The sequence below is a fragment of the Palaemon carinicauda genome, chromosome 9, assembly GCF_036898095.1.
Source record: "Palaemon carinicauda isolate YSFRI2023 chromosome 9, ASM3689809v2, whole genome shotgun sequence".
Classification (NCBI taxonomy): domain Eukaryota; kingdom Metazoa; phylum Arthropoda; class Malacostraca; order Decapoda; family Palaemonidae; genus Palaemon; species Palaemon carinicauda.
In genome coordinates, this window is record NC_090733.1 from 142,295,613 (window position 1) to 142,320,070 (window position 24,458).

The 24,458-nt window shown below is 41.2% G+C and overlaps 1 protein-coding gene across 1 annotated transcript in view; it reads right to left on the reverse strand.

Annotated features, from left to right (window-relative positions):
* Positions 1 to 24,458, reverse strand: part of LOC137647207 (WD repeat-containing protein 3) — a 145,060-nt gene that overhangs the window by 9,426 nt on the left and 111,176 nt on the right. The window contains exons 16-17 of the mRNA XM_068380541.1: positions 24,027 to 24,264; positions 21,661 to 21,809 (exon numbers count right to left, since the gene is read on the reverse strand). Coding sequence (XP_068236642.1) covers positions 21,661 to 21,809; positions 24,027 to 24,264 — 387 coding nt within the window. The remainder of the gene's footprint in view (positions 1 to 21,660; positions 21,810 to 24,026; positions 24,265 to 24,458) is intronic.

The following is a 24,458-nucleotide window of genomic DNA, read 5'->3' on the forward strand; positions in this document are numbered from 1 at the left end:
GATCGCTATACAGGTGGGGGTGTACATCAACTGCGCCATCTGTCGAGCAGGTACTCAAGTACTCCATGTCAACACAGAACCAATTTTCTCCTCGGCCCACTGGGTCTCTATTGGGGAGGGAGGGAGGGTCCTTTAATCTATGATCACCGGGTAAGTATATTCAAAAATTTATTTTACTAATGAAAATAACATTTTTCAATATTAAACTTAGCCGGTGATCATATAGCTGATTCACACCCAGGGGGGTGGGTAGAGACCAGCATTACATGTTGACATTATTATGAGCTAAGTATTTTGTATTTCATTTTAGCAGTTATTCAAAATAACAAACATAAAATAAATAAGTACCTGGTAAGGAAGTCGACTTGAACAATTACTCTGCCTTTTTAAGTACGTCTTCCTTACTGAGCCTCGCGATCCTCTTAGGATGCTGAGCGACTCCTAGGAGCTGAAGTATGAAGGGTTGCAACCCATACTAAAGGACCTCATCAAAACCTCTAATCTAGGCGCTTCTCAAGAAATGACTTTGACCACCTGCCAAATCAAGTAGGATGCGAAAGGCTTCTTAGCCTTCCGGACAACCCAAAAACAATAATAAAACATTTCAAGAGAAAGATTAAAAAAGGTTATGGAATTAGGGAATTGTAGTGGTTGAGCCCTCACCCACTACTGCACTCGTTGCTACGAATGGTCCCAGAGTGTAGCAGTTCTCGTAAAGAGACTGGACATTCTTAAGATAAAAAGACGCGAACACTGATTTGCTTTTCCAATAGGTTGCATCGAATATACTTTGCAGAGATCTATTTTGTTTAAAGGCCACGGAAGTTGCGACAGCTCTAACTTCGTGTGTCCTTACCTTCAGCAAAGCTTGGTCTTCCTCATTCAGATGGGAATGAGCTTCTCGTATTAACAGTCTGATAAAATAGGATAAAGCATTCTTTGACATAGGCAAAGATGGATTCTTAACTGAACACCATAAAGCTTCAGACGGGCCTCGTAAAGGTTTTTAAATAGAACTTAAGAGCTCTTACAGGACATAAGACTCTTTCTAGTTCATTTCCAACCATACGATAAGTTTGGAATATCGAACGATATTGGTCAAGGCCGAGAAGGCAGCTCGTGTTTGGCTAGAAAACCAAGTTGTAGAACATGTAGCCGTTTCGGATGAGAATCCGATGTTCTTGCTGAAGGCATGAATCTCACTGACTCTTTTAGCTGTGGCTAAGCATATCAGGAAAAGAGTCTTAAAGGTGAGATCTTTCAGGGAGGCTGATTGTAGCGGTTCGAACCTGTCTGACATAAGGAATCTTAGTACCACGTCTAAATTCCAACCAGGTGTAACCAAACGACGCTCCTTCGTGGTCTCAAAAGACTTAAGGAGGTCCTGTAGATCTTTATTGTTGGAAAGATCTAAGCCTCTGTGACGGAAGACTGATGCCAACATGCTTCTGTAACCCTTGATAGTGGGAGCTGAAAGAGATCGTTCTTTCCTCAGATATAAGAGAAAGTCAGCTATTTGAGTTACAGAGGTACTGGTCGAGGATACGGATACTGACTTGCACCAGTTTCGGAAGATTTCCCACTTCGATTGGTAGACTCTAAGGGTGGATGTTCTCCTTGCTCTAGCAATCGCTCTGGTTGCCTCCTTCGAAAAGCCTCTAGCTCTCGAGAGTCTTTCGATAGTCTGAAGGCAGTCAGACGAAGAGCGTGGAGGCCTTGGTGTACCTTCTTTACGCGTGGCTGACGTAGAAGGTCCACCCTTAGGGGAAGTGTTCTGGGAACGTCTACTAGCCATCGAAGTATCTCGGTGAGCCATTCTCTCGCGGGCCAGAGGGAAGCAACTAGCGTCAACCTTGTCCCTTCGTGAGAGGCGAACTTCTGCAGTACCTTGTTGACAATCTTGAACGGAGGGAATGCATATAGATCTAGATGTGACCAATCTAGTAGAAAGGCATCTATATGAACTGCTGCTGGGTCCGGGATTGGTGAGCAAAATATTGGGAGCCTCTTGGTCATCGAGGTTGCGAAGAGATCTATGGTTGGCTGGCCCCAGGTGGCCCAAAGTCTCTTGCATACATCCTGTGGAGGGTCCATTCTGTTGGAATTATTTGTCCCTTCCGACTGAGACAATCTGCCATGACATTCAAGTTGCCTTGGATGAACCTCGTTACTAGTGAAATGTCTAGACCTTTTGACCAGGTGAGGAGGACCCTTGCGATCTCGTACCATGTCAGAGAGTAGGTCCCTCCTTGCTTGGAGATGTACGCCAAAGCCGTGGTGTTGTCCGAGTTCACCTCCACCACTTTGCCTTGAAGGAGAGACCTGAAGCTTTTCCAGGTCAGACGTACTGCCAGTAGCTTCTTGCAGTTGAAATGCATTGTCCTTTGACTCGAGTTCCATAATCCCGAGCATTCCCTACCGTCTAATGTCGCACCCCAGCCTACGTCCGATGCGTCCGAGAAGAGAACGTGGTTGGGAGTCTGAACAGTCAGGGGAAGACCCTCTCTAAGGTTGATATAGTCCTTTCACCAAGTCAGACCAGACTTTATCTTTCCGGAAACCGGGATCGAGACCGCTTCTAGCGTCTTGTCCTTTTTCCAGTGAAAAGCTAGATGGTATAGAAGAGGACGGAGGTGTAGTCTTCCTAGTGACACAAATTGATCCACGGATGACAGTGTCCCTACCAGACTCATCCACAGCCTGACTGGGCAGCGTTCCTTCTTCAGCATCTTCTGGATGGATAGCAGGGCTGGGGGTTGATCGTCTTGTTCAGCAACGTCCTCATCAGAGGGTTCCTCATCCGAAACTGATGAGGAAACGGCAACGGAGTGGGCAACGTCTGACTCGCTGAATCCGGTCGCACTGGTGGATGCGTGACGGAGCCGGACGCAATATCATGGTACTGCTGCACAGTCTGTGAACTGTCAACAACCATGGGTGCGCGAGGAAGTACAGCGTCAACCCGAAACTGTCTAGACTGTCTGGGTTGTGCAGTCAACACCCTACCGGGTTGCTGAGGTTGACGCACTGCGTCACAACAAGTCACCTCTGCTGGTTGTTGAACGTCTTCCTAGTGACACACTGAACGTCAACAACCACCTCCGAGCGTCGCTTAACGTCAACGTGCGACTGGCAACCCACACTGGGTCGCATCGGTGGAGGAACCACCTCAACTGGCAGACGCGAGTAGGATACCTCAGCGTCAACAGGGCGCACAACCAACCGGTTGGAAGGTTGTTGGCCAGAAGGTTCTTCTCCGTATTTAAGTCCTCTATCAAGGACACAAGCTTGGACTGCATGTCTTGCAGCAAAGCCCATTTAGGGTCTACGGGAGCAGGTGTGGCAACAGACGGGGTTAGCGACTGAGGCGGAACCATTTACCATCCCTGGAAGCCTTGTTATGTGTGACATAATAGTACAGCAAAACTTCAAAGGCTCGACAAAAGTTGAGAAGTTGACCTGTAAACAACTTGGAGCGTCTCCTGGTTAGGCGCCAGGGTGAGTCTACCAGAATTGAGAAGTCTACCTGGGCAGAGGCATGAACTCTCAAGCCGAGAACTTCTCTCGTGTCCTATCAGACTCTCGCTCTATAAGCCAGTTTAAAAGAAGGGAAATCAAAGGCTGTATCCCTAAAACTCCTCCTGGTGCAAAAACCAGTCGCCTAGCCAACGTAACGCTCTCTAGGAGAGCGAGAGAGCACTAGCTTAACAACAACGGCTTCGAAGTAGCTAGGCCTAGTGTGAGTTCTGACGTTAGGCGAACGAGGAGCAGCAGGTACAAGATCCGGACGAAGATCCTTGAAAAATCATCATGATTTAATTAAAGTCCATAGGAGGCTAAGCAGCTTAAGGCTCCTCTCCAAATGACAGAGTCCTCAAAGGAATATCAGTAGGAGGGAGAACAGCACTTTCTCATCTACAGGAACCTTGTCCGAGAAAAGCTAGGTTATCTCAGTGAGGGTCTCACTGGTGCATTAGCAGCAGACCAGAAGGCAACGTTATGTAACTGCTTGACAGTCTGTGAACTGTCAAAAACTGAACTGTCAACCACAACAGGTGCGTGAGGACATACAGCACTGGTGCATTAGTAGCAGACCAGAAGGCAACGTCATGTAACTGCTTGACAGTCTGTGAGCTGGCAACAGCCATAGCTGTGTGGGGAAGCCTCTACTCCTGACTGACTAGTCTGCTGCGGGCGAGTAGCGGTAACCACAGTGGGTTGCGGAGGTTGAAGCACAGCGTCAAAACAAAGCAACTTAACTCCACCCTCCTGTTGTTGTGGTAACTGGCGAACGTCAACGGAGGGTAGCGTGCGTCTGTGAACGTCAACGTGCGGCTGGCAGGGTACACTGCGCATGGGTGGTGGAACTCTCACAGGCGGAGTGCGGGAGCAGGTAGCGTCAGCGTCTACTGTACGCACAACCGTGGTTGGTTGTAGGCTAACGGGTGCAGCGTCAACCTTCTCCGCACGATACTCCTGCATAAAAGATGCTAACTGTGTCTGCATAGACTGTAGCAAAGACCACTTAGGGTCTACAGCAGCAGGTGCGGCAACAGACGGTGTTACTGCCTGTTGCGGTACCGCTTTGCCTCTCTTAGGAGGTGTGCAGTCATCGGAAGACTGCAGCGAGTCCGAACTGCCCCAGTGGCTACACCTGGGCCGTTGGACTTGCGCGGAAGGGACCGACTTGCGCTTAATAAGCTGCGAGACCTTGGTCCAAGGTTTCTTACGAGAAACCTCTTCTGCAGACGAGAAGTAAATGGGCTCTCTCGTCTTTGTGTGGGTGGGGCGATCTTGGGTAGATACGCCCGAAACCACGGAGGGAAAACGTCTGTTCGTTGATCAAGGCCTGACGAACCCATAAGTCGTTCGACATTACTTCTCCCCTGGGCTTGGGAGCTTGCAAGAGGTCCCGGACTAGGTGAACGACAGGCCCGAACAGACTGTAGCGGGATGTCAACAAAAACACAACCCCCCCACACCCTTGATCACTCCTACTTTCTCAATATCCCACAATACAAACTTTCCCCTGACTCTACTTCAAACTGGACTCTTGGACAGAAGGAAAATGAAAACAAAACATAGCCTTAAAATTATATTCACCGCAACCAAAAGCAAAAAAATTCTGCATTCAAAATAAGCTTAACATATAAACCACCAACAACCAAAATAATTACACGTAAAACAAATCATTAAATTCATAAATATACCAAAAAAAAACCGTATCACCATTCAAATAAAAAAAACCCTAACAAACTTAATACTAAACCGCACACCAACTCAAAATATGTGTTTATATATATTACGACACCAACACTGTCGCCACACACAAGCCGAACTGTCCTTTCACGGCAAACTACCACTACAGTTTATGGTAACCGAAGAGTTCTTAATTTGCCATAACGGCCTCAACTCCTTGAGTCACAGGTGTCAGTATCATCATCATCATTATACACAATCTTTATAACCAGTAATCCAAACGAAAAATCCTTCAAACGGGCTGGGTCATTATGGCATCAAAATCAAGGAAATCGGTCAGTGCAATCAAATCGTAATCCTAATCGTAGTCCAGGTCATCAACGGTTGCGTAATCCAAGAGCAGTCTTAAAACAATCTAATACAGGCCAGGTCGTCAACTAAAGATCGGCATTCAAATATAACTCTCCAAAGGAGGAATCGCGGCCTGCCAAAAAAATAAAAAACACTTATGAACACTCCTAACTAACAACTATCGCACTATAATCAAAGATAAACAATAAACTTTCTATCATTCACGAACGCGCCTAACAAAAATGAATAAAAACAGTACTTACTCAGAATATAAAAAAACACTAAACAGCCGGCTTTCGAAGAACAAAAAAAGAAACAACCGACTCCTTCTATCGTTCGAGATCCAATGCTTTCGCCCAAGACATTCATCACCACCCTATCCTAGCTAAAAAATGTAAACAAACAACCTCAAATATACCAACAATCTTTCCAACTTCAAACAATCATTCGCTAATTACCCTTTTTCTTCAGCGCGCACCGCGGACACACAAAACACGCACACACAAACGCACATACACACACATTCTCTCGCGCACGCGCGATCTAACGAAACTAAAGCACATGAAATTCTCTCTCTCTCTCTCTCTCTCTCTCTCTCTGACAAAACTAAAGCAAATAAACACTTTCTTTCTCTTGCGGTTTGACAAAACTTAAGTAAATAAACACTCACTCACACTCACTCTCTCTAATGACAAAGCTAAAGCAAATAAAATGTCTCGATTTAACAATACTAAAACAACTCTCTCTCTCTCTCTCTCTCTCTCTGTGACAAACTAAAGCCAATACTGTAAACTCTCTCTCTCTCTCTCTCTCTCTCTCACAAAACTTAAATAAACACACTCACACTCTCTCTCTCTCTCTTTGATTTGGCAAACAAAAAAAATAAATTAAAATAAAATTAATCCTCCACATTCCTCCCCCCTTACTTTGCCAAATCCTCACACAACACTTACCTATTTTCTCATTACCCAGTCGCAGTCTGGAACGGGACCTCGGCTTCGAGTAACTGGGCCTTCATATACCTGCACTCTATCATTCACTTCTTCCATGTCGTTTTCATTCAACGTATTATTACGATTCCCGTCTATGCTCTGCTCGTCTAAGATATCATTCACTATTTCATCTACCTCAGTTTCATCTGGCCCGAAAATCCCACTAATTTCTGTCAACAATTCATCCATTACATCTAAACCATTTTCTACTTTAACAAAAGAATCATTCATACTGCTTATCATTCTCCTATCTTTCATTCTCGTGTCCGTCATACGTTCTCTTGCCTCATCTAACGAAAAACCACACACACTATAAGTATCATTCATACTCATCCAAGTTTCATCTGTATTAATACATTTATCTTCCATACTCACCTGTACATTTACACCCTTGTCCTGCTTATTCTGATTCCCGCCAACAACTACAAAATTTTCCTGTCTTTTACCCCCAGTAAAATTCTCAGATTTCTTTTTCTTTCCATACTCTACTAACACCAATTGCTTATCTTCTAAACCTAATGCCTCACACATACTCGGTTCATACTTGTTCGTTTTCAGCCATTTATTCATACCATTCTCCTGAATATATCTTGGTACCTCCTTCCATTTCCGCAACTGATTGTGGTGTGCCCTAACCTTTTCCACACTACCATCCACACTTACTTTACCTAAAACATAACTCAACCCACTAGAACCAACATCTAACACCTCATATGGACCTTCAAACTTATCACGTACCTTATTGACATTCATTCTTCCTTTTTCAATTACTTCTTTTAACACTTTCTCTCCCACTTTGTAGCTTTCAAACCTCTCATTTGCTTTCTTCCAAACATCTCTATCATTCTCGGACACACTCAATCTCGGTCTTACTATCTTTTCAAAATTCAACACAAACTTACACGGAGACATACCAGTACTCTTGTGCACCGTCGCATTATACGCCCACAACGCACGCCCAACATATAAATCCCAATCATTATCACATGTACTCATCATCCGCAAAATTTCTGTTAAGGTTCTTACAGTCCTTTCAGCCAAACCATTCGCACTTGGCATATACGGAGTCGAATACACATGTTCAATGCCCCATTCTCTTAACATCTGCTCAAACTCCCATCCCACAAACTCCGGACCATTGTCACTTAACATTTTCGCAGGCTTACACACACTCATCGGCAACATCACTTGACTTACCATTCTCGCTACAGTCTCACTTCTTTTATTCTTGATGGGTACTGCATACGCAAACTTGCTCATATGATCGACCATGACAATCATTCCCACATGTCTTCTCGCAGTCACAGGCAACGAAACACAACCAATCACAAACATCTCAAATGGCTCTTTCATACGTAATCTCAGAACAGGCGGACTTGCATGCATGCTCTGATACTTTCCCTTCTGACAATCCTCACAAGTGGTCGCTACATCCCTACAAATTTGACTCAACCTAGGCGTAAACAACCTCTCTCGCATGCATTCCCACAATTTATTCTTCCCCATATGCCCATACCTGTCATGCACTACCATACACATACTTACAGCTGCATGCATTGGAAATACAGGAACATATATATCTTCATCCATTCCCCTATGCAAAAAATACACAATATTCTTACAAACAATAAATCTTTTAACAACTTTCTTATACGCTTCCAAATCACACGGCCATTCTTCCACCCTAATACCATTTAAAATACATTCACGTAACCTATTTATCTCTAAACATTCACCTTGCATTTCTTCCACCTCTTCTTTGCTCAACAAATCATCTTCACTTTTTGCAATATCAATCATGCCAACAAAATTCGCCATGAATACACTATTATCCTCAATTACTATTAACTTACAGCCATTCTTTGAAAGCAAACCCTTACCAACATCAACTGACACATGGTGCAACCTTAAAAAATCTATTCCCATCAAAAAACAACTAGGCATTTCATTCTCTCCCATTACAATAAAATTATGTTCCACTTCCATACTCCCTAGTTTCACCTTCAACCTCACTTCTTCCCAAACAAGTAAACTTCCCTGACCTATTCCATGGATTCTCACACTCGTACACTGTCTTTTCACTTCCCAATTGTACCTCTCAATTTCCCTGATAACCGACTCATTTACTAATGACACTTGAGCACCCGTATCAATTAAACTACAATATTCATTCTCATTTATATTCACATATGTCATCATCCTTCCTTTTACACCATGCATACATACATTTACTCTCCTTTCAATTCTGTCGCTCACTTCACCAATATGTTCATCATCATGTTCACTGTCCTCTATACCCCCATATCTTAGATTAAGGTCACTTGCACCATTATCCTTCTCACTCAACAATTTGCAACATTCCTCCTTACATTGAATCCTCAAAATATATTCCCTATCATTCTCCTTACATGCCCTATATTCCATCGGTCGATTCCATCCAAAATACAAATACACAGTTACACCATACAACATACTTACCACCATTAATATCTTTGATAATACTTCCCCTTCTAGTACACTACTCTCCTCCTCATATACCATTTCTTTTGACACTTCATTCATCACCCTTCTTTTAAGCTCAGTTACACTACCTGGTATTTCCGTATTTAACCCCTCTTGTACCAACTTACTTAAACCCATTAGGATACACTTATATACCATATCTTGCCCTTCACAACTCTGCTCCACAACTAAACCTTCAGGCAACCTTTCAGAATTCTGATTACTCTCTTTATCTTCCATCCTCCCATGCATCCTCGACATCGCATCTGCTATCACATTCTTATTTCCCGGTACATATTCTAACCTAAAATCAAATTCATTCAAATCCTCTATGGTCCTAGCAACCCTTGCATTCACACACTCTTTCCTTATCATATACACTAGGGGCTGATGGTCAGTACGCACAATGAATTTTACACCATACAAAAATACTTTCAATGCTTTCACACAAAATCGTATTGCAGCCAATTCCCTGTCAATCGTCGAATACTTCCGCTCAGCTTTATTAAACGCTTTACTAACATACGCTATTACTCTCAATTGCTCTTCTCCATTTACTCTCTGCATTTGAACCAAACAACCACCCATACTAACCCCACTCGCATCCGTATACAACTCTAGCATATTCGCATTTTCACTGTAGTCCGGAAATGCCAAAGTGACGTCTTTTGCGACCTCTTCCTTCAACCTTTCAAACGCTTCTATCATCCGATCATCCCATTTTAATTTTGTACTATTCCTTTTACCCGTCCATTCATTCAAAGGCTTCCCTATACCTGAACAATCTCTAACAAACTTGCGCCCAAACTCAACCAAACCAAGAAAACCTCGCAACTCACGCACAGTCCGGGGACGTGGAAATTCTCGCACCTTATTCACAAACTTGTCACTCTTCCTTATACCAGATTCACCCACTACATGCCCAAGAAATTCCACCTCCCTGGACAACCATGTACACTTCTCAAGCTTAATTTTCACACCAACTTCAATTAACCGCATCAACACTGCCTCAAGCAACCGCATATGTTCCTCAACAGTCTCGCTCGCAATCAGAATATCATCTATAAAAACAGTCACCTTCTGTCGATCGAAACCAGCCAATACAACATTCATCGCTCTTTGGAAGGCAGCAGGCGCATTAGCAAGACCAAAACTCAACCTTTTAAATTGAAAGTGACAATTTGTACTTGAAAATGCGGTAATGGGCCTGCTCCCCTCTGCCAGAGGCATCTGGTAATAGCCACGCACCAAATCTAATTTAGTAAAAACTTTCATTCCATGCATCTTATAAACACAATCAGACACCACATTCATTGGAAAACGTTCTTTAACAGTCACCTCATTCACCTTCCTATAATCAATACACATACGTAAACTTCCATCAGGCTTTCGTACAGGTACAATAGGGCTATTCCAGGCACTCTCACTCCTTTCTATTACACCCATACGCTCTAATTCCTGACACTGCTCCTCTATCTCCTTGGCAATAGGCGGAGAAAAATGCCTGGGACGCTGATATATGGGGGTATCATCACTGAGAACTATTTTAAATTCTGGCAGGTCTGACCCCCCACAATCATCGTCACCGAGACTCACAACTCTCCGCTTATCCCATAACATCTTAAGCAATCGTTCCCTTTCGACCTCACTTATACTCTCATCTAACTTAATTCTTCCTTTCAACGTATCGTAATCCCAATCATCATTGTTCTTCACCTTACCAGACATTACCTGTCTCGCCTTAACATATCTTCCATCCTCTACATTGATCAGTGTATACATACATCCCATGCAATCGCCCTCACGTATTCCACGTACTCTCTTCCTCCTAACACTCGGCAACAACCTTACATACACCTGGGGTTCCTGCATATTCATAACACCATCATATATATACGCACTCGTTTTCACCAAATTATCTGCTTCCATACCTTCCACTACATATTCATCCTCGTCACTATTTGAAATTCCCAGACTACTCGGCCATGCAACTTTTACACTAATAACCTCACCTTTCTTACCCGATAACTTTACACTTTCCTTTGCTACCAACGGCACTCCCTTCCACACCTTTGTACTCACTCTGCCGTCTTCCTTTAAATAAAATTCCCCACAAATATTACCTTTAACCTTTATTTCAATCATATTCACACTTGGATGTACAATCATACCACATTTTTTCAAAAATTTATACCCAAGCAGTACGTCATATTTCTCATTCGCTCCCTCAACCACGTAAAAATCATTATCCTCCATCATCAGCCCCCCAATCATAACATTTTCCCGCAACTTTCCTTGCACAGGCATACGCAAATTACCAATACCTTTTACTTCACCCTTACATCCCTTAAATTCACAAACCTCTTTTACCTTATCATATGCATTCCTAAACATTAAATTGACACCACAACCAGTATCAATCAAACCAACCAACTCTACACCATTAAAAATCAATTTCACACTCATGCAATCATGTGCTCTTTCTCCCATCACATCTTCATGCAATAAACCCTCACGAACATGCATCACATTCACTCCCCACACACACGAGGACTCACCCAGCTGAACCCTCTGAGTAATTAGTTTCCCGAACATCCTGGCTGACTTGATCCCTTCTTTCTACAAACCCTAGCTACATGCCCATCTGCACCACATTCAGTACACTTACCCCGTGGCTCCTTGCACATTCTAGCATAATGACCATCCTTACCACAATTACCACAAATTACATTCATACGATTATTACGGCATCCACTCGCTATGTGTCCAGTCATACCACACCGATAACACTTAACCACTTTCTCTTTCTTACAGTCGCTAATACGATGCCCTGTCTCTCCACACCCGAAACATGCTCCTAATGCCCATCTACACTCGTTCTTTTTATGTCCTACCTTCCCACACCTATAACACCTCTCTTCACGGATACCACTACCTAACCTAACTTGCTGCGTACTAGCACTTCTATCTCTCCAAACTTGATTTCCCTGTCTAAACCCGTCATTTCTCGGCATAGGTATTCCTACATTACTCACCCTAATACTTCTATCTACTACACTATCAGCTGCCCTCATTGGCCCTCTCATAACAGCATCTCTAAAACTACCAAATTCTGGCACACATTCCTCCATTCCAGTTCTTACACTCACAGATTTACTTTCTTTCATACACCTATCCAACTCGTAATCCTCAACTATCTCTAAAATATCATCCCACGTCAATCTCTCTCTAGTCCACCTCATTTTCTCCTTCCGTTTCAAATTAATAAACTCACACACACTCTCTGGTACTGTACCCAAAAACTTCTTCATTAGTTCCTTATTTTCATTTATTCCTTCGTCCCCATACTTCTTTCTAGCCAATGTTTCTAACCGACATACATACATCGAGATTGCTTCACCCACCTTCATTCGTGCTTCATCAAAATCATTTTTTCGCTTATACCTAACACTACCTTTCATACGTTTTACCTGTTCAATTATCCTATTCTTTACACTTTCATACTCAACCTCTCCTACACTCATTATCACCCCATACATCGTCAACAAATATCCTGACAAAAATTCTCCCAACTCCCTAGCCCAAACTCTCTTACTATCCCCATACTTAGCCTGACAAAACTTTTCATATTCCCTAAAGAAGTCATATACATCCCTACTGCTATGTTCATTAAACCTTTCACACCTAGGTACCTCTCTCATAAACACTGTCTTACAAACTTCCTCTACTTCATTCTCACTACTATCTTCACTGTCTACTCCCTTCTTGTTGCCTTCTTCATTTGAATACAATGAATCTAATTCTACACTCAAAGTCCTATCTTTAACTATTCCCTTCTTAACCTTTTTCTTACTTACCACCTTCACCCAATCATGATCATCCTCACTCACACCCTGACCTTTCTTCTTTTCTTTCTTCACATTATCTTTACCTTTCTTCTCCTTCTTCCTATCACCCTTCGTTCCAATCTTACTATGTCTAGGCCCTTTACTTTCAATATCACTATCACTACCTTCCCCATTATCACTTACCCTATCCTCTTCCACAATCAACCCGTTACCAGAAGCAGAATCCACTCCTCCGACTGCACCTTCACCTATGACAGTTTTCATCATCCCCATTACTTGCCCTATCATAGCTTCCATTCGTTTCTCATTTTCTCGCATCCTCATCTCAACACCCTCTTCCACTCTCTCTACAGTTCCCTGAAGTTCCCTGAGTTTCCTTTGCATCTCCTCATTCTCACTACTTAACCTCGCATTCTCCAACAACAACCTCTCCTCTCGCTCATTAGACAACCGCAATTCTTCCTTTAAAATATGCAACTGTTCTTCCATTAACTCCATTTCAATACCATCAATATTTTAAGTAATTCCAAAACCTATTTACCCTTGTCCAACAGTCCAGTTTCAATCCCACCTTCAACAGTCGTCCCTGTTCGGGCGCCAAATTTATGTAGCGGGATGTCAACAAAAACACAACCCCCCCACACCCTTGATCACTCCTACTTTCTCAATATCCCACAATACAAACTTTCCCCTGACTCTACTTCAAACTGGACTCTTGGACAGAAGGAAAATGAAAACAAAACATAGCCTTAAAATTATATTCACCGCAACCAAAAGCAAAAAAATTCTGCATTCAAAATAAGCTTAACATATAAACCACCAACAACCAAAATAATTACACGTAAAACAAATCATTAAATTCATAAATATACCAAAAAAAAACCGTATCACCATTCAAATAAAAAAAACCCTAACAAACTTAATACTAAACCGCACACCAACTCAAAATATGTGTTTATATATATTACGACACCAACACTGTCGCCACACACAAGCCGAACTGTCCTTTCACGGCAAACTACCACTACAGTTTATGGTAACCGAAGAGTTCTTAATTTGCCATAACGGCCTCAACTCCTTGAGTCACAGGTGTCAGTATCATCATCATCATCGTCATTATACACAATCTTTATAACCAGTAATCCAAACGAAAAATCCTTAAAACGGGCTGGGTCATTATGGCATCAAAATCAAGGAAATCGGTCAGTGCAATCAAATCGTAATCCTAATCGTAGTCCAGGTCATCAACGGTTGCGTAATCCAAGAGCAGTCTTAAAACAATCTAATACAGGCCAGGTCGTCAACTAAAGATCGGCATTCAAATATAACTCTCCAAAGGAGGAATCGCGGCCTGCCAAAAAAATAAAAAACACTTATGAACACTCCTAACTAACAACTATCGCACTATAATCAAAGATAAACAATAAACTTTCTATCATTCACGAACGCGCCTAACAAAAATGAATAAAAACAGTACTTACTCAGAATATAAAAAAACACTAAACAGCCGGCTTTCGAAGAACAAAAAAAGAAACAACCGACTCCTTCTATCGTTCGAGATCCAATGCTTTCGCCCAAGACATTCATCACCACCCTATCCTAGCTAAAAAATGTAAACAAACAACCTCAAATATACCAACAATCTTTCCAACTTCAAACAATCATTCGCTAATTACCCTTTTTCTTCAGCGCGCACCGCGGACACACAAAACACGCACACACAAACGCACATACACACACATTCTCTCGCGCACGCGCGATCTAACGAAACTAAAGCACATGAAATTCTCTCTCTCTCTCTCTCTCTCTCTCTGACAAAACTAAAGCAAATAAACACTTTCTTTCTCTTGCGGTTTGACAAAACTTAAGTAAATAAACACTCACTCACACTCACTCTCTCTAATGACAAAGCTAAAGCAAATAAAATGTCTCGATTTAACAGTACTAAAACAACTCTCTCTCTCTCTCTCTCTCTCTCTCTCTCTCTCTCTCTCTGTGACAAACTAAAGCCAATACTGTAAACTCTGTCTCTCTGTCTCTCTCTCTCTCTCTCTCTCTCTCTCTCTCTCTCTCTCTCTCTCTCTCTCTCTCTCACAAAACTTAAATAAACACACTCACACTCTCTCTCTCTCTCTTTGATTTGGCAAACAAAAAAAATAAATTAAAATAAAATTAATCCTCCACAAGACGAACCCTCGGACGCAACACTGTAACACTTTGCGCATATCACTTTATCACTACGATTTTCTGTTTTGCACTTATTTCACTGAAATCGAAACTTTTACTGATTTCTACCTGAAACACGCAATCCTACCCTTCATTAAAAGGTAGTAATTGCGAAAACAGTCGTATAATGCAACAGAAAACATATATAAAGATAAAGAATTCAGTGGCTGGGAAAGAGACTAAACACTAGTTCAAATAAACTACGTTTACAATCTCTCACCGCACATAGCCTGGGGACAAGAATAAAACCCTAGAAACGTTTTACCTTCTTCCCCGTACAGCGACTAGGGAGGAGAGTAACACGAGAACAACGTTACCCGCTTGAACGGAACGTTTTCTCTCCTCTCTCTCCCTCCGTCTCTATCTCTCTCTCTCTTTCTCTCTTGATTTCGCACCTGAGAGAAGAGCCCAATTATATATCGTCAAAACATGTTATTTGGCTAAAGGAAAAAACTGAAAGGTTTTCCAAAAAAAAAGTTCCTTTAATTTAGAATTTAAACCATTTAAGCTAAGAAAGAATGAACGAAACGTCAGAATCGGTTTACTCTTACTGCAAAGTGAAACCGTGATACACTCTCTCTCTATCGTAACGATAGAGCGCATGTTGAACGTCCTGAACGTCAACAACTGCGTAGTCTAAAAAACTAAACGTTAGTTCATCTTTGAAAACAGTACGAGACTATCAAAGAAATTCTTTCATAAAACATTAAATTTAAAAAGTTTTAAATTCTTTAAAGGCTAAATACGATATAACGGGCTCAACGTTGATTAACTTCGGTTCCAAGTTAGGACCGCCTACTATCAGGAAAGGTCGTATATAAACAAAACATAAAAATTTATTTTATATGTTTATAATAAATGGAAAGTTAATCGAAGAGGCCTAATAAAGGCGGAGAGATATAAAATATATAGATCTATAACGTGTTAAGCAAAATTACTAAAAACCTAAACACACTTCCGTCTAAGGGAAGGGTCGGCCATTTAAAAGTGAAAGAGAGTCCATACTCTCTTTGTCACCATAATTAAATCTATCCAAAACGAGTTCAAGTTTTGAGATGAAGATAAAACCCCTGCATAGCGAAAGCTCAAAACTGGAATAGTGTACTTCACCAAATAGTTGTGAAAACAAATCCAGTTAGTAACAGCGTATTTAGTAGGTCTTGCCAGTGGCACGACAGAGAGAAAATTGGTTCTGTGTTGACATGGAGTACTTGAGTACCTGCTCGACAGATGGCGCAGTTGATGTACACCCCCACCTGTATAGCGATCGCTGGCGTATTTTGTCCTTAGGTTTTTCTGTCGGGCAGCAGAGCTGACAGCTATATGATCACCGGCTAAGTTTAATATTGAAAAATTAGCTGTTAGGAGGATTTTCATTAAGCTCATCAGTTTTTATTTTCCTGTAGAGTTGAGTGAGATTTACTATTTGCATATTGAAGTTAAAGCCAACGTCAATCTATCAACTCTAACATTTGATACTTATCCATGTAAATCACAATTTCTGTTGTTACATATTCTTGCTTTGTTTATTACCCTTTCAAATAACCAAGCATTCCTTTAGCTAAATTTTTCATATTAAGAGACCATTTCCCAACTGAAGACTGAAATTCAACTTAATAAATCTAACATTATCTACATTCATCACTTTTAACATTCATTAAGTATCAGCTCTGCTGTTGACACTAAAACGCCCACTGAAGACCTGGCTGAAAAGAGGTAAAGTACAGCACAAGGATCAAGGTAAGTCAACCTTACATTAATTAAAAATTTCATCAACCCCCCACAAAAACCCTTGCTAGCAACTTTATGGACTGAAGAGTTATTTACAAGGGGGTCACTGCCCTAGGGAAGGATCACACAACACATCTCGCCCTAAAAAGCCAGAAGCGACACGCCACACTAGATCCTTATTGAACATGTCCAACATGAGGCAAGGTATGCGTCAATTAACCTATATGGGACGAGCAAAAGCACCCAATCTACTGCAGAGGAACATCGGATGTCGTCATCCATACAATGGACTACTCTTATATCATTCATTCATAATTTGGAAGCTAAATGTCTTATCTAAAGACTGTACAATACATATCAGTAAGACGATCCTGGAAACATTATATGGAATCTAGCATTATTCGTATTGAATGATGCTTGTAAACTGTCATATATAATCTCAGTCAATCTTTTATACTATAGAATATTTCTCTAAGTCTTTTTTGTTTCAACTAAACCCATCAGCTAAGTAATTATAATTAGCAGTCTTCAAATGTTTAAATACTACAAGCTGTTATCCACAAGATATCAGTAATAATCAACAACTACTTTAATAACTTCTTGATCTGCAGTCCTTTTCATATCCATTCAGAGATCCTTAATTACATTCAACTGCTATTAATAATGTTACTTTCATAACTTTACATATTCCCTCAACTTTTCCTTAATAGATTCAACTGACATACTCATTTATCAATTACATGTTCTACTGATAGCTTTAAGTTGTATCATGAAAGTTCATAGAAAATAACCTACATGATATACAGTACTGGTAAATAAAATTTCAACACATTTACAATTTCTAGATTGAAAGTTTTGAAGCAGAAATATATACCATAACCAACAAATCGAGTATGATATAGAAAATTACACAAATGTGAATATACCTTCTAGTAACAAATAATTTAAATGAATTTACTCAAAATGTTATTTTCATTAGTAAAATAAATTTTTGAATATACTTACCCGATAATCATGTAGCTGTCAACTCTGTTGCCCGACAGAATTCTATGGAGGGATACGCCAGCTATCACAATACTAGAAGGGGGTGTTCTTACCAGCGCCACCTGTGGCCAGGTACTCAAGTACTTCTTGTTGACACCTCCTCAATTATTCCTCGGTCCCACTGGTTCTCTATGGGGAGGAAGGGAGGGTCAATTAAATCATGATTATCGGGTAAGTATATTCAAAAATTTATTTTACTAATGAAAATAACATTTTTCAATATTAAACTTACCCGATAATCATGTAGCTGATTCACACCCAGGGGGGTGGGTGAAAACCAGTGTACAAGATTAAAGGATAGCTAAGTATCCCATATTTCATATAACAGTTATCTCAAATAACAATGAAATAATAAGTACCTGGTAAGGAAGTCGAATTGAACCGTTACTCTGTCTCTTTTTTAAGTTCGTCTTCCTTACTGAGCGCAGCGTTCCTCTTGGAGGCTGAATCAACCCAAAGGTGCTAAAGTATACAGGGCTGCAACCCATACTAAAGGACCTCATCACAACCTTTAACCTCGGCGCTTCTCAAGAAAGAATTGACCACCCGCCAAATCAACAAGGATGTGGAAGGCTTCTTAGCCGACCGAACAACCCATAAAAAGTATTCAAGAGAAAGGTTAAAAAGTTATGGAATTATGGGAATGTAGTGGCTGAGCCCTCGCCTACTACTGCATTCGTTGCTACGAATGGACCCAGGGTGTAGCAGTACTCGTAAAGAGACTGGACATCTTTGAGATAGAATGATGCGAACACTGACTTGCTTCTCCAATAGGTTGCATCCATAACACTCTGCAGAGAACGGTTCTGTTTGAAGGCCACTGAAGTAGCCACAGCTCTCACTTCATGTGTCCTTACCTTCAGCAAAGCAAGGTCTTCTTCCTTCAGATGAGAATTTGCTTCTCTAATCAGAAGCCTGATGTAGTAAGAAACTGAGTTCTTAGACATTGGTAGAGAAGGCTTCTTGATAGCACACCATAAGGCTTCTGATTGTCCTCGTAATGGTTTTGACCTTCTTAGATAGTACTTAAGAGCTCTAACAGGGCAAAGTACTCTCTCTAGTTCGTTCCCCACCATGTTGGACAGGCTTGGGATCTCGAACGACTTAGGGCAAGGACGGGAAGGAAGCTCGTTTTAGCCAAAAAAAAAACCGAGCCGCAAGGAACATGTAGCCGTTTCAGATGTGAAACCTATGTTCCTGCTGAAGGCGTGGATCTCACTTACTCTTTTACCTGTTGCTAAGCACACGAGGAAAAGAGTTTCTAATGTGAGGTCCTTAAAAGAGGCTGATTGGAACGGTTCAAATCCTGATGACATTAGGAACCTTAGGACCACGTCTAGATTCCAGCCTGGAGTGGACAACCGACGTTCCTTTGAGGTCTCAAAAGACCTAAGGAGGTCCTGTAGATCTTTGTTGGAGGAAAGATCCAAACCTCTGTGGCGGAAAACCGCTGCCAACATACTTCTGTAACCCTTGATCGTAGGAGCTGATAGGGATTTTACGTTCCTTAGATGTAACAGGAAGTCAGCAATCTGGGTTACAGTGGTACTGGTTGAGGAAAAACTGCATTGGCCTTGCACCAGCTTCGGAAGACTTCCCATTAAGACTGATAGACTCTGAGAGTGGATGTCGTCCTTGCTCTGGCAATCGTTCTGGCTGCCTCCTTCGAAAAGCCTCTAGTTCTTGAGAGACTTTCGATAGTCTGAAGGCAGTCAGACGAAGAGCGTGGAGGTTTGGGTGTACCTTCTTTACGTGAGGTTGACGCAGAAGGTCCACTCTAGGAGGAAGAGTCCTGGGAACGTCGACCAGCCATTGCAGTACCTCGGTGAACCCTTCTCTCGCGGGTCAGAGGGGAGCAACCAACGTCAACCGTGTCCTTTTGTGAGAGGCGAACTTCTGAAGTACCCTGTTGACAATCTTGAACGGCGGGAATGCATACAGGTTGAGATGGGACCAATCCAGCAGAAAGGCATCCACGCGAACTGCTGCTGGGTCTGGAATCGGAGAACAATACAAGAGGAGCTTCTTGGTCATCGAGGTAGCGAAAAGAACTATGGTTGGCTGACCCCACAGGGCCCAAAGTCTGCTGCAAACATTCTTGTGAAGGGTCCACTCTGTGGGGAAGACCTGACCCTTACGGCTGAGGCGATCTGCCATGACATTCATATCGCCCTGAATGAGCCTCGTTACCAGCGTGAGCTTTCGATCTTTGACCAAATGAGGAGGTCCCTTGCGATCTTGAACAACTTCCTCGAATGAGTCCCTCTCTGCTTGGAGATGTAAGCCAAGGCTGTGGTGTAGTCGGAGTTCACCTCCACCACCTTGTTAAGCTGGAGGGACTTGAAGTTTATCAAGGCCAGATGAACTGCCAACAACTCCTTGCAATAGATGTGAAGTGTCCTTTGCTCCTGATTCCATGTTCCCGAGCATTCCTGTCCGTCCAGTGTCGCACCCCAGCCCGTGTCCGATGCGTCCGAGAAGAGACGGTGGTCGGGGGTCTGAACAGCCAAAGGTAGACCTTCCTTGAGAAGAATGCTGTTCTTCCACCACGTTAGAGTAGACCTCATCTCTTCGGAAACAGGAACTGAGCCCGTCTCTAGCGTCATGTCCTTTATCCAGTGAGCAGCTAGATGATACTGAAGGGGGCGGAGGTGGAGTCTCCCTAACTCGATGAACAGGGCCAGCGATGAAAGTGTCCCTGTTAGACTCATCCCCTGCCTGACTAAGCATCTATTTCCCAAAAAGAAAAGTTCCTTATTAGGATCAAAACCATTAAGTTAAGAAAGAATGAACAAAACGCTAGACACGGTTACTCTTACTGCAATGTGAAACCGTGAACATTCTTTCTCTATCGTAACGATAGAGTGCAAGTTGAAACGTTCTGAACGTCAACAACTGCCGAGACAAACAAAACGTTAGTTCAACTTTGAAAAAGTACGAGACTATCAAAGAAATTCTTTCAAAGACCTTAAAAAAGCATAATATGTTAACAGGTAAAACCGAAATGACGGGCTCACGATAATTAACTTCGGTACCAAGAAAAGACCGCCTACTATTAGGAAGGTCGAATATAAACAAATATAAAAATTAATTTTAATAAGTTTATAATAAAAGGAAGTTAATCGAAGAGGCCTATAAGAGGCGGAGAGATATAAAATAAATCTATAACTTTTGTTAAGCAAAATTAAGAAAGAGAGTCTATACTCTCTTAGACACCAACACTTCCGTCTAAGGGAAGGGTCGGCCATTGAAAGGTGAACGAGAGTTCATACTCTCTTCGTCACCAAAATTAATCAAATTAATTCCAAAAGCTAACTAAGCTAAAATAGAAGTTTCCAGTAAAGCGACAGCCGAAATCAAAGAGAAATACTTCACCAAAGTCGTGAAAATACTCCAAGAACATAAGCGTATCCCAGAACGTCTTGCCGGAAGCACGACAGAGGAATAATTGAGGAGGTGTCAACAAGAAGTACTTGAGTACCTGGGCACAGGTGGCGCTGGTAAATACACCCCCTTCTAGTATTGTGATAGCTGGCGTATCCCTCCATAGAATTCTGTCGGGCAACAGAGTTGACAGCTACATGATTATCGGGTAAGTTTAATATTGAAAAATAAGTAATCTATTGTAGAGGATATGACTTCTAATTATCATGATAAATGAATATCATAATCAAGCAATGGTTAAAATATAACATGCTTTCAAATCAAACTGTTTATAAATTTTGATATAAATATCAAAGATACTTCACAAACAGTACTACCCTTACCTTGACTTCACTTTCCTTAATACTTCCAATACAAACTTCAGTGGATCTGAAGTTTTATATACAACTGTCATCAACTGATTTGGAGCCACAGATGGACCTCCTTCCAGCTGCTCACGATAGATAATCAAAGCTTCTATGATCATGTCCACCTAGGAAGAGTGAGGAATGAATAAAGCAATATTAGAAATTTACAGCTTTTCTCTCCTATCTAGCACCACATTAAAAAAACAATCTAATGACAATTCATGAGTTTAATTGTGATATGATTTGAGAACTCAGGAGAAAGACCATTTTGCCATGAGTGACAGTAAAATTCAGTTATGCTTTGCAATATTGAAAAAATATGCCAAACATTACTGCTAGGTACAATATTCCCATTTATCTGATAGAAATGCATTACCTGTACACTTGTACAATACTGTAAAGTGGTACCTTGGTTTATGAGTATAATTTGTTCTGGAAACTTGCTCGCAAAATAATTGCTAATATACATATATACATATACCAAGGCACTTCCCCAAATTTTAGGGGGTAGCCGGCATCAAACAAATGAAACAAAAAAGGGGATCTCTCCTCTCTATGTTCCTCCCAGCCTGACATGGGACTCAACCAAGTTCGGCTGGTACTGCTAGGGTGCCACAGCCCACCCTTGCTAATATATTAAACAATTTTTCCCCTAAAAAATAAAGGAAATACACCCGGGTTCCACATGTCCATAAATACACATCTACACTTATTTCTAAAAGTTTTGTAATGGCGTTTAGTGAATAAATTATAAACCTAAAATTATAAATTAATATTAATTAATAATTCACAATATCAACTTCTACTTTACCTTTGAGTTAAGACAAGGCTACCGTGAGGGAGACAAGAGAGAAGGAAGGGATTTCTTTTTGGAGAGAGAATCTACCTCCATAAAAACTTCTGGAAAAATATTGGAAGTTCCCTCTCTTAAATGACATTCACTATCACTAACTGAATTACTTAATTTACTCTTTTTGGGCAACTGGTCGTATTTTTTTACATTTCTACGATCAGTTTTGACTAGTAATCTATCTATAGACGATTGCATTTGTCTTTTTACTTTAAAATCATATGGAAATACCACATTGCATTATCAGTAAATAATGCAAAAGCCTTATCTGGTTGATGTGGTTGTATGTAATCTTGCATTGTTTTATTACAAGTAGTATTGTTATTTTTACTAGCTAAGCTACAAACTGACTTGAAAAAGCAGGATGCTACAAACCCAAGGGCTCCAATAGGTAATATTGCCCAGTAAGGAAAGGCAAGATGCTACAAATTCAAGGGCTACACCAGGGAAAATATTCTAGTGAGGAAAGGAAATATATAACTATATATGAGAAGTAATGAATAAAAAGTATAAAATATCAGTTCACATAAAAAAATTCGCTGCAAGTCTGAACTTGAACTCCTGAAATTCCACCGATTAAAGGTTTAAAGGTCGCTCATGAATGGCAGAGGCAAGGGACAGTGACATTGCCCTAGCAATCAGATCAATGCCCTAAAGACTGACCATATATTATATGATCAGCGCACAAGCCTCCTCTCCACCCAAGCTAGGACAAGGGAGGACCAGGCAGTGGCTGCTGATGATTCAGCAGATAGACCTAAAGGCTCCCCCAAACCCCCCAACCTTAGCTCGTACGGATGGTAAAGTTGCAGACACTAATGGCACTAATGAGTCTGAGTGGGACTCAAACCCCCGACTGGCAAACACCAGGCAGAGACGTTACCAATCAGGCCACAGCAAGATGTGGTTACAGCTGGAATAAAACACTTAAAACTCCTTATGATGGAGAAAGCAAGACCGTTAGACTTAATTGGATGCCTAGTATTACATAGAGAATGGTACAGTTTGGGGAGATCTGAATGCAAAGGATGGTCAGAATTAAGGAAAATCTTAGGCAACATACATAAAGATCTAACTGAGTGATGGCGACAGAGATTGATATCAAGATCAGGAATAAAGAATTTAATAGACCATTAGTTTTTGTCCAATAAATTAAGATTTGAATTAAGAGCTGAAGACCAGACAGGAGAACAATACTTGAAACAAGGTAGAATGAAAGAATAAGAAAATTTCATGATAGATTGATCACCGAAAATCTTATAACCCAATAATTTGTGGAATAGAATAAGGAACAGTTCAAAAGTATTTCTCAAAAGTAAATTTGCTGTCAAAAAACACACCTAAAGTTTTAAAGGCATTCTATACAGTTAAAGAAACATTATCAATGCAGAGATCTTAACGGAAAAAGTTAAAAAATTTATTCGTTTGGCTACACACCCTTCTAGCCCTTTATATTTTTTTTAATGAAATGATCCCTTAAAATTCTACTCACAGCTTTTTCTGTATGATGAGTAGTCGTAGATGGTCGAACAGCCTGAGATACGTTTTCTCCTACAATTACTGGTCTCTGAGTTACTAAATTTCCTCCTTGCTCCTCTTCCTCTCTTCTTCGCTCTTCCTCTCTCTCATCTTCAAGAATCAAGGGTTCATTTGTCCGCTGCCACAATCGCAGAGAACGGTCTTGTCCACTAGTTGCAACCCAAGCACCTTTTGGGCATACAGCCAAACATCTGTAAATATGTTATTTTTATTAATAAAATAAATTTTTGAATATACTTACCCGATAATCATGTAGCTGTCAACTCCGTTGCCCGACAGAATTCTATGGAGGGATACGCCAGCTATCACAATACTAGAAGGGGGTGTTCTTACCAGCGCCACCTGTGGCCAGGTACTCAAGTACTTGTTGTTGACACCTCCTCAA